A 12,168-nucleotide genomic window follows, 5' to 3' on the forward strand; every position below is an offset into this window, starting at 1 on the left:
AGTGTTATTTCCCTAACACGTTTAACTTGAGAAAAGGGAAAAGCAACAAGCAAAGAAAGGCCCAAAAGGGTAAATGGATGTCTACTCCCAATAAAGGGGGAGATAGGAAGAGAAAGAAACCATGTAGAGAAATGGAGGTATGAGTCTAGAATGGTGATATTTGCCTGGAATTAAGGCATCTAAAATGCTAGTGATCAATATCAATGAGCACTAGTAACAAATCTAATGGGTTTTGCATTTCTGAAAAAGACTCGCTATGCATCCCTGCAAGACTCAAGGAGGGGAACTGAGTGGGAAAAATTAGAGAGGGAGACAAATCATGAGAGACTCCTCTAACTCTGGGAAACAAACTAAGGGCTGTGGAAGGGGAGGTGAGGGGTGGGATGGGGTAACTGGGTGACAGGCAATGAGGAGGGCACTTAATGGAATAAGCACTGAATGTTATATGCTGGCAAATTGAATTTAAATTTTAAAAATGTAAAAATAAGTAAAATAAAAACAAAAGACTCATAGCACTGGTAACATGACACATGCTATTGTCATTCAGTGTTTTATTTTTTTATTTTTTTATTTTTTTAATAAATTTTTATTTATTTATGATAGTCACACACACACACACACAGAGAGGCAGAGACACAGGCAGAGGGAGAAGCAGGCTCCATGCACCGGGAGCCCAACATGGGATTCGATCCCGGGTCTCCAGGATCGCGCCCTGGGCCAAAGGCAGGTGCCAAACCGCTGCGCCACCCAGGGATCCCTCATTCAGTGTTTTAAATATACATCTGAGAAATCATTCTAAAGTGGAAGAAAAAGTCAATAAATAATGGTTGCCAATCCCATGACCCCAGGATCTTGCACAGGCATTCATATATTTATATGTGATTTTTAAAGAAAGATACAACAAATAATTGATACTAACTCAAAGTCATAGATCTTTTGAATATCTAAAAATGTATTAGCATTTAGAGATGAATGTGAATTCTTCATCTAACCAAGGGAAAGAAAACTCATTTTCATTACTCTCTTTGAGTTGAAGAAATAATACTGACTGGCTTAAATGTGAGAACAGAAACTTTCCCAAACTCCTAGAGCTCAATTAGTGAGAAATATTTATACTGCTGTATTACAGATCTTCCATGATACAGAATGACCAAACTGCCTACAAACTGTGACAGTTTGGGGTTATGAATTAAGCTTTAAACCAGAGATTCTTAATCTGGGCCTAATAGATTGATGCAGGTGGTCAGTGATCCCCTTAAAAATATATGCAGACATGGGAATCCCTGGGTGGCTCAGCGGTTTGGCGCCTGCCTTTGGCCCAGGGCGTGATCCTGGAGTCCCAGGATCGAGTCCCACGTCGGGCTCCCGGCACGGAGCCTGCTTCTCCCTCCTCCTGTGTCTCTGCCTCTCTCTCTCTCTCTCTCTCTCTCTCTCTCTCTCTCTCTCATAAATAAATAAATAAATAAATAAATCTTAAATATATATATATATATATATATATATATATATATATATATACAGACATGTGTGTCTATATGCAGTTAGAATCTCTTCAGATTCTAAAGGGAATCCACAACCAAAAACTATTAGCAGCTACTGGTTTAAATCATTTTTAATATTTGAAAACTAATCTTTTAAATTATACATTGTGAGTATAGAGTTACTCTTATCATTTGCATTTTAACAACTAAGATATCTATCTTCCTTTTTGTTTCAAAGGACAAAGAAGATGAATCATCAGACAATGATGAAGTATTTCATTCAATTCAAGCTGAAGTCCAAATAGAGCCATTGCAACCATACATTCCAAATCCTAAAGAGGTAAGTTTCTCAGTATGAGTTGCTGTGACATTAATAAGTGCTGAGAACAGTGGTTCTTAAACTTTTTGGTCTTAGGTTACCTTTACACTCTTAAACATCGAAGACCCCAAAGATCTTTTGTTTATGTAAATTGTGTCACTCAATATTTACTGAATCAGAAATTAAAATAAAAAATTTAAAATATTTATTAATTTATTTAAAAGAAAATAAAAGTATTACATGTTGACATAAGACACAAAATTTTAATAAAAATAACTATTTTCTATTTTGCTTAATGGAAAACAACTGGATTCTCATATCTGCTCCTGCATTCAGTTTGTTGCCATATTTCTAGGTTTAAGTATATGAATAAAAGGTGGCTTCTCACATACAAGTAGTTAGGAATGGAGAATTTTCATAGCTTTTTCAGATAATTGTGTATATTCTTTGATAGTACACCAAAACTACATAAGTGGAATTTAAAACCCTATCAGTGAAATTTTAGGTATTTAGAAGTATTAAAATCCATTGTTCTCTTGTATACTATGAATAGATGTCTTGCTCATGCACAATTTTGTATCTTCATACATTGATCATTTGGAAAATATTGATTCAGTGTATATGTAGATCTTTCCAAATATTTACACATTTCATTATACAGCATCAAATAAACAGCATTTGTTAATGTCACCAATTTCATCAGGAAAATGATTATTGATAAGTCATGTGCATGCAACAGATAAAACATTTAAAATTTTAATTTTCACTCCACAGCTCAGTTTTATCATTGCTAATAACGTCAGTTGCTTTTTCCTTGAATTGCGAGGCTAACTTCATGATTTTAAATAAAATGGCTGCCAAATACCCAAATTGAATAATCATAGTTTGTCTTGTCATTCTTTTAAGTAAAAATATTGCCCACAGAACACTTGGGCATTGTTTTGGGATGTAGTTTATGAAAGGATCTGGGTTATTTAATCTGTGGTATTTTTTAACACTTATAGGAATAATCAAGTCAGTTCTCATATCCAGGTTGACTTATTGCCTTACTAATAGTGGGTCAGGAGTCTCATTGTTGTTCTTAATCAGCACAAGGGCCCCAGATCACTAGATTTTTCTCTTCTAGATGCTTCAGAATAGTTCACTATGATGTCTTTCATGGATAATTATACTTTTAAAATATGTTACTTTTGATACTAATGGTCCTTTGAAATGAATAACAGAGTATTGCTTTATAAATACTAACCACTGGCAGAAGGAACATAAGCTGGATTGTATTATTTACTTACGAAAAACCTTATGTCTCCCTCTCTGCATTATTAAATTATGGCTTTACTCCTACCCTCAGATAATAATTATTACCTTAAGTATGTGTCTTTAAGCAGGAAATATAATGGGTTGTATCTGATTGGTTTGGAATGCATCATTTGCCTTATATATGCTATTCTTACTAATCATCTTCCCATTTTTTTGGACCAAATACAGCCAGTTCATTTCATGCATTAGCTCTTCTTATTTTTGGCCTTTATATTTTCTGAGTAATCCTGGCCTCTAGTTTACTAGTTCCTGAGATCAGTTTCATGAACCAAGAGGCCTAGACTGGGTCAATATGATACTAGTTACCAGAATCAAATGTGAAAGAAGTCAGATTTATCATGCATACTGCCAAACATCTGGTTACATTTGGAAGCACTCACTAACAAAACGTGAACAATTATCATTTTTCATTTCTTACCATCTGTCTGTTGGAGTTTAAAGGCAACCTTAATAAGTTATTACATAGAAAATAATGTAGTGAAGTTAGTATAGTTTCTAGAAATTATAGAGTAACTTTATCAGCATGAAAATGCTAGATTTTTAAAAAGTATAACATGTTTAATTTTTTCCTTCTAAAGTAGTATGACTGCCTTGTTGAATGTCAGAATAACCTATTTTTTTGGTTAGCTAAGAATTATTTTAAGTAGAAACCTAATGATATGAAACTAAATAAGGCAAGACAACACTACATGGTCCTATCTACTAATGTTGGCAGAAAATAACTCTGCCTCACTAAGGGATGCTGGCTCATTATATGTGCTCTTTCTCAAGTATTTTGCTGCATTTGATGAATTAATAATAGAAACCAAATTAATTCATTTAGAACTGAAAAAGTATTGGAACACTGGTTATGACATTACAGTCCAATTGCAAATTGGAAACAACATACTTTCTTGAAGGTGGGACACTTCTGACACTTGAAAGATTTTAATGATGCATGTGTGTTTGTGTGTGTGTTACTACTTTTGAAAATCTAGGGTTAGCTTAAAAGGGTGAGTGAGTGAGAAGTTTGGGCTCAAATTCAGAGTAAGAAATTTGGACTTGATATAAAAATAACATGAAAACAGAGAAAGAACACTGAATTAGAAGTTAGGGAACCTACATTCCAATTATAGATATTGTGTAACTTGATGTGAAATTCTTAGAAACGTGATTTTTCCTCTCTGGGGTACAGGTTCCTTAATAATAGAATTAGGGTGCTTGATGATATAATTTTCAGGATCTGTTATTATACTAAAATTCAAGAATACCATCAGAAATTATGGTTAAGCAGTTCTAATGTTATACTATAAGTAATTATGGGAACAGAATCTAGTTATGAAAATCAGATTTCATAAGTTGGATTTTTAGTAAAAATATCTCTATGTGAAGAAAGGAATTTTTCTCATGAATTAATAACTGAAAAGAATTTATGATATATATTTTTTTACCAAAGTATCACATTGTCTTTAAGGTTCAAGAGAGATCTACTTATAATCAGGACTGTGCACAACGTGTCAAGTTCTCTTCAAAGTATGTGTCTCTGATTTCTATATTCAAATTACTCACAGTTTACTATCATGTGGAGAGTTCAAGCACATTTATTTGACACCAACTTTTGTGTAAAGTCAAAACTAAACTATTAATAAAAACATCGTCATTAGTGATATCATCGGCCTCTAAAACCTTAACTAGAGCAATGCATTAACTAGATATTTTATATCTGGGCATACTGCAGTCTCAGTGTCATTTAGTCTAACAATTAGCCAACAAGATCCACAATTTAATAAAAGAAATGGCAATGAATTCTCTGATGGTGTTCAATTAGTACTTGATAATAAAAAGATGTGAAACTTCGCATATATCATGTAACTTCAATTATACATTTTATCATGTAGTACATCATGTATCTCATGTATATGAACTACATATTAAAGTACACACAAACACACACACACACAAAAGGTACACACACAATTCCTAACTTTAGAAGCTAATGCCATGGAATGGACAAGCTTGAAATGACCTATTGGAAAAATCAAATCTAAAGCTCATTATTATGCCAATGATATTTTATACCAGTAACTATATTTTTATCTCTGAAATATCAGTGATCTTCAGTAATTTTCAAAGATCATATTCATATTTTAGATGTTATATGCAAAGTGCTATATTTGAAAGCTAAATTTACTTATTTAAAGATTTATTTAATTTGGAGAGAGATTGAGCATGAGCAGGAGAGGCAGAGGGAGAGGGAAAGAGAATCTGAAGCAGACTCCATGCTGAGCACAGAACCGAACAACTTGGGGCTCAATCTCACGAGCCCTGAGATCACAACCAGGGCTGAAACCAAGAGTCGGAGTCTTAAATGACTGTACCACCTAGATGCCCCTGAAAGCTAAATTTTAACGTAGATTTTCCTTGAAAATCATACCCCTTCCAACTCCAAATTATAATGAAGAGACCTTAGCCTATATTCATTCACTAAATATTTATTGAGCACCTACTGTATTCAAGATACTGGACAGCATGGTCAGACTGCAAAGAGTTGATAGTATGTAGTATATATATTCCTACCGCATTATTATTTATTTTTATTTATTTGTTTTTTCCTACCTCATTATTATTTAAGACACCACATATGTATGTCCTTAGATTTAACTTATGTGCAGGAATCTTGGGAAAAAAAGAAAGCAAGATTAGGAATTTCTCTCTTCTCTGAATTCAGTGATGAGTTCTCATGGTCCTTCTTACCACAAAAGGAGAAACCAGTTTAATTTTGTGTATCTTTTTTTAGTATCATGGAATATGTCTTAAATAAAATACCATATACAAAAATTAATGTTGTTAAACTAGATTTGGATATTCCCATTATAAAAAGATTTTTGAATTTATGAATAGCAAATATATTAACTTTAAATATAGTTGAATTTATAAAGTTAAATAAAACTTGAGTCTTTCCTGAAATTTGGAGTCATAGAAAAGACTCTTGACTGTTCTAGGCCTAGATCAATAACCAGAGTCCTTCTTATAGAAATTCCGAAGTGACATGAAATTTAGCAGCACCAATCGAAAACAGCTTTCTAAATATTCCCTGAATTTGAAAATTAAAAAATGAAGTGGCCTAATTGTATGTCCATCCATCTATCTAAATCAGGAATAGGTCATTAAAAATTCAAATGCCAAATCGGGATGATAATATAGGACATAACAATAACAACTTTTTATCTTGTTAAAATCCACACATAGACTATAAAGTTATGTTTATCACTGTGTTACTAAGTATATAATAATATCAATATTACCTTAAATAAAGTTTATTGAATTTTTGAAATTAAATATTATATGTGAAGGAAATGTATACTATATGGAAACATTTTATTTATATATTGGAAATTGTTTTTCTGTTCTAGATAAAATAGCATATTTGTGGAAAAAAAGGAAATTTGAAAATATTACTTAAGTTCTACTGCTTTTTATTTGATATATACCAATATACTTAAAATTTTTGGTTGGTCTTGATATTGAGCTGTACATTCCCTTTATGAATATTAGGACATGGCATATGCTTTTATGTCTTTTCATTTAGTGTTCCTCAGCAGTCTGTTTTGGAACAAGCTCAGAAGCCCACTGACATCAGACAAAGGAGTTCACAAAATCCTCAGAATTGCCCAGCGGCGTCAGGTGATACAAAGCACAAAGTTTACACAGTCAAAACGCAGAGATAATGTTTAACTGTTTGTATTGCAGAAGAGAAAAAAGAATTTCGAGAAAGAATGAATCAAGTATTAGAGAAGCCAATGTAAAATTAAAACCAGGAGGCCATTGAATTTGGCAATAGCATGGTCGGAGGTGACCTTTAAGTTGGGTAGTAGTTAAAAACGGGTCTAGGGAGGTAGGGGTGCCGACTTTAATTTCTGTACCATGTGGAAAAAATATGGGAAAGGAACCTGGGAGAAGCGTTTCTAACAGGCTAAAATTTATAAGCAGACCTTAAAATATTCAAATATTAGATGGAGTAGTTGTGGGCACATGTTATTTATTGTTATTTATCAATTTGTTATTTCACCACCCCAAAATAAATATATACAGTATCTCATAAATATCCCTAAATGTTACAAATCAAAGTTTTTGATCAAAATACATGAAAAACTAATAACAATCATAGAAAATAATTTATCAATTGGTAATATTAATTTCAAAAAGTGGTTATGATATACTTTTGAGAGTTTAAATGAATTGTAGATTTGTGAAATACTGAAATAAAGCCAAAAGTTCTGCCTTAGGTTATAAAATCTGGCATTGCATATTTTTATGCAATCTAAGTAAGTTCAGCAAGGACAAAATGCCTGAATGAGTCCTCAAGTCATCTGTAAAAATGTAGAACGCAGATTTTATTAAAGTGTTAATAATAAAAAAATATATATAGGTGTACTGTATCAAAATAAATATTTTTCAAAGATCTGAACTTAGGATCCCTGGGTGGCGCAGCGGTTTGGCGCCTGCCTTTGGCCCAGGGCGCGATCCTGGAGACCCGGGATCGAATCCCATATCGGGCTCCCGGTGCATGGAGCCTGCTTCTCCCTCTGTCTGTGTCTCTGCCTCTCTCTCTCTCTCTCTCTCTCTCTCTCTCTCTCTCTGTGACTATCATAAATAAATAAAAATTTAAAAAAAATCTGAACTTAAAATCTCCTTAGGAAACTCAGATAATGGAAGAATTTTTTTTGTATATTTTTTTATTGGAGTTCAATTTGCCCACATATAACACCTACTGCTCATCCCATCAAGTGACCCCCTCGGTGCCCATCACCCAGTCATCCCATCCCCCCACCTCCCCTTCCAATACCCCTTGTTCATTACCAGAGTTAGGAGTCTCTCCTGTTCTGTCACCCTCTCTGATATTTTCCCACTCATTTTCTCTCCTTTCCCCTATAATCTTTTTCACAATTTTTTATATTCCCTGAATGAATGAGACCATATAATGTTTGTCCTTCTCCGATTGACTTCATTCAGCATAATACCCTCTAGTTCAAAAGAAGATGTGGTATGGATATATCCATCTTTCGATGGAAAGATGAATGGATAAAGAAGATATGGACACTGAGGCTCCTTTCACAATTCGGCTAGTGTGGACGTTGCTGCTATAAACATTGGGGTGCGGGTATCCTGGCGTTTCACTGCATCGGTATCTTTGGGGTAAATCCCCAGCAGTGCAATTGCTGGGTCGTAGGGTAGTTTTATTTTTAACTCTTTGAGGAGCTCCACACAGTTTTTCAGAATGACTATAAAAGTTCACATTACTGGGATCCCTGGGTGGCTCAGTGGTTGAGCGTCTGCCTTCGGCCCAGGGTGTGATCCTGGAGTTCCAGGATTGAATCCTACATCAGGTTCCCTGTATGGTGCCTGCTTCTCCCTCTGCCTGTGTCTCTACCTCTCTCTCTGTGTCTCTCATGAATAAATAAATAAAATCTTTAAAAAAAAGTTCACATTACTACCAACAGTACAAGAGGGTTCCCCTTTCTCCACATCCTCCCCAACATTTGTTGTTTCCTGTCTTGTAAATTTTCCCCATTCTCACTGGTGTGAGGTGGTATCTCATTGTGCTTTTGATTTGTAGTTCCCTTATGGCAACTGATGCAGAGCATTTTCTCATGTGCTTGTTGGCCATGTCTATGTCTTCCTCTGTGAGATTTCTGTTCATGTTTTTCGCCCATTTCATGATTGGATTGTTTGTTTCTTTGGTTTTCAGTTTAATAAGTTCTTTATAGATCTTGGATACTAGCCCTTTATCAGATATGTCATTTGCAAATATCTTCTCCCATTCTGTAGGTTGTCTTTGAGTTTTGTTGACTGTATCCTTTGCTGTGCAAAAGCTTCTTATCTTTTTTTTTAAAAGCTTCTTATCTTGATGAAGTCCCAATAGTTCATTTTTACTTTTGTTTCTTTTGCCTTCGTGGATGTATCTTGCAAGAAGTTACTGTGGCTGAGTTCAAAAAGGGTGTTGCCTGTGTTCTCCTCTAGTATTTTGATGGAATCTTGTCTCACATTTAGATCTTTCATCTATTTTGAGTTTATCTTTGTGTATGGTGCAAGAGAGTGGTCTAGTTTCATTCTTCTGCACGTGGCTTTCCAATTTTCCCAGAACTATTTATTGAAGAAACTGTCCTTTTTCCAGTGGATAGTCTTTCCTACTTTGTCAAATATTAGTTGACCATAGAGTTGAGGGCCCATTTCTGGGCTCTCTATTCTGTTCCATTTATCTATGTGTCTGTTTTTTTGTGCCAGTATCATACTGACTTGATGATCACAGTCCTGTAGTACAATTTGAAATCTGGCATTGTGATGCCCCCAGCTCTGGTTTTCTTTTTCAATATTCCCCTGGCTTTCAGAGTCTTTTCTAATTCCATACAAATCTTAAGATGATTTGTTACAACTCTCTGAAGAAAGTCGATGGTATTTTGGTAGGGATTGCAGTAAATGTGTACATTGCCCTGGGTAACATTGACATTTTCACAGTATTATTTCTTCCAATCCATGAGCATGGAATATTTTTCCATCTCTTTGTGTCTTCCTCAATTTCTTTCAGAAGTGTTCTGTAGTTCTTAGGGTATAGATCCTTTACCTCTTTGGCTAGGTTTATTCCTAGGTATCTTATGCTTTTGGATGCAATTATAAATGGGATTGACTCCTTAATTTCTCTTTCTTCAGTCTCATTGTTAGTGTATAGAAATGCCACTGATTTCTGGGCATTGATTTCATATACTGCCACATTGCCAAATTTCTGTATGAGTTCTAGCAATCTTGGGGTGGAGTCTTTTGGGTTTTCTATGTACAGTATCATGTCATCTGCGAAGAGGGAGAGTTTGACTTCTTCCTTGCCAATTTGAATGCCTTTATTTCTTTTTGTTGCCTGATTGCTGAGGCTAGGACTTCCAGTACTATGTTGAATAGCAGTGGTGAATGGACATCCTTGTCATGTTCCTAATCTTAGGGGAAATGCTCCCAGTGTTTTGCCATAGAGAATGATATTTGCTGTGGGCTTTTCATAGATGGCTTTTAAGATGCTGAGGAATGTTCCTTCTATCCCTGCACTCTGAAGAGTTTTGATCAGAAATGGATGCTGTATTTTGTCAAATGATTTTTCTGCATCTATTGAGAGGATCATATGGTTCTTGGTTTTTCTCTTGTAGATATGATCAATCACATTGATTGTTTATGAGTGTTGAACCAGCCTTGCATCCCAGGGATAAATCTCACTTGCTCATGGTGAATAAGCTTCTTAATGTACTATTGGAGACAATTGGCTAGTATCTTGTTGAGAATTTTTGCATCTGTGTTCATCAGGGATATTGGTCTATAATTCTCCTTTTTGGTGGGGGTCTTTGTCTGGTTTTGGAATGAAGGTGATGCTGGCCTCATAAAATGAGTTTAGAAGTATTCCATTCATTTCTATCATTCAGAACAGCTTTAGTAAAATAGGTATTGTTTCTTCTTTAAACGTTTGGTAGAATTCCCCAGGGAAGCCGTCTGGCCCTGGACTTTTGTGTCTTGAGAGGTTTTTGATGACTGCTTCAATTTCCTCCCTGGTTATTGGCATGTTCAGGTTTTCTATTTCTTCCTGTTTCAGTTTTGGTAGTTTGTGGTTTTCCAGAAATGCGCCCATTTCTTCTAGATTGCCTAATTTATTGGCGTATAGCTGCTCAAAATATGTTTTTAAAATTGTTTGTATTTCCTTGGTATTGGTTGTGATCTCTCCTTTTTCATTCATGATTTTTTTAATTAGAGTCTTTTCTCTTTTGTTTTTAATAAGGCTAGCTAATGGTTTATCTATCTTATTAATTCTTTCAAAGAACCAACTCCGGGTTTTGTTGATCTGTTCCACAGTTCTTCTGGTCTCGATTTCATTGAGTCTGCTCAAATCTTTATTAACTCTCTTCTTCTGCTGGGTGTAGGTTTTATTTGCTCTTCTTTTTCCAGTTACTTTAGGTCCAAGGTTAGCTTGTGTATTTGAGTTTTTTCCAATTTTTTGAGGGATGCTTGTATTGTTATGTATTTCCCCCTCAGGACTGCTTTTGCTGTATCCCAAAGATTTTGAAAGGTTGTATCTTCATTTTCATTAATTTCCATGAATCTTTTTTATTCTTCTCTAATTTCCTGGTTGACACTTTCATCTTTTAGCAGGATGTTCTTTAACCTCCACGTGTTTTAGTTTCTTCCAAATTTCTTCTTGTGATTATGTTCAGGTTTCAAAGCATTATGGTCTGAAAATATGCAGGGGACAATCCCAATCTTTTGGTATCAGTTTAGACTTGATTTGTGACCCAATATGTGGTCTATTCTGGAGACAGTTCCATGTGCAGTTGAGAAGAATGTGTATTCAGTTGCATTTGGATGTAAAGTTCTGTAAATATCTGTGAAACCCATCTGGTCCAGTGTATCATTTAAAGCTCTTGTTTCTTTGGAGATGTTCTGCTCAGAAGATCTGTCATTTGTAGAAAGTTCCGTGTTGATGTCTGCCAGTATTAGCATGTTAATATCTAAGTATGTTTTTACTTTGGTCATTAATTGATTGATATACTTGGCGGCTCCCACATTAGGGGCATAAATATTCATGATTGTTAGGTCTTCTTGTTGGATAGATCCTTTAAGTATGATATAGTGTCCCTCTTCATCTCTTACTACAGTCTTTGGGATAAACTTTAATTTATCTGATGAGGATTGCTACCCCAGCTTTCTTTTGAGGACACTTTCAATGATAAATGGTTCTCCAACCTTTGATTTTCAGGCTGTAGGTGTCCTTAGGTCTAAACTGAGTCTCTTAAAAAAATAAAATAAAATAAAATAAATTGAGTCTCTTGTAGACAGCAATTAGATAGGTCTTGATTTTTTTATCCAGTCTGAAACCCTGCGTCTTTTGATGGCATCAATTAGCCCATTCACGCTCAAAGTTACTATTAAAATATATGAATTTAATGCCATCATAATACCTATTCAATCCCTGTTTTGTGGATTATTTATTTGGGCATCCTCTTTCTTTTACAGAGTCTCCCTTAATATTTCTTGCAGAGCTGG

General features: G+C 34.8%; 1 protein-coding gene across 1 annotated transcript in view; it reads left to right on the plus strand.

Annotated features, from left to right (window-relative positions):
• The window catches only part of NRK (Nik related kinase), a 143,609-nt gene that overhangs the window by 94,526 nt on the left and 36,915 nt on the right, over positions 1 to 12,168 (plus strand). The window contains exons 14-16 of the mRNA XM_055337442.1: positions 1,720 to 1,821; positions 4,571 to 4,629; positions 6,686 to 6,780. Of these exons, the coding sequence (XP_055193417.1) occupies positions 1,720 to 1,821; positions 4,571 to 4,629; positions 6,686 to 6,780 (256 nt within the window). The remainder of the gene's footprint in view (positions 1 to 1,719; positions 1,822 to 4,570; positions 4,630 to 6,685; positions 6,781 to 12,168) is intronic.

Source organism: Nyctereutes procyonoides, unplaced genomic scaffold (assembly GCF_905146905.1).
Source record: "Nyctereutes procyonoides isolate TBG_1078 unplaced genomic scaffold, NYPRO_anot_genome, whole genome shotgun sequence".
NCBI classification, from domain to species: domain Eukaryota; kingdom Metazoa; phylum Chordata; class Mammalia; order Carnivora; family Canidae; genus Nyctereutes; species Nyctereutes procyonoides.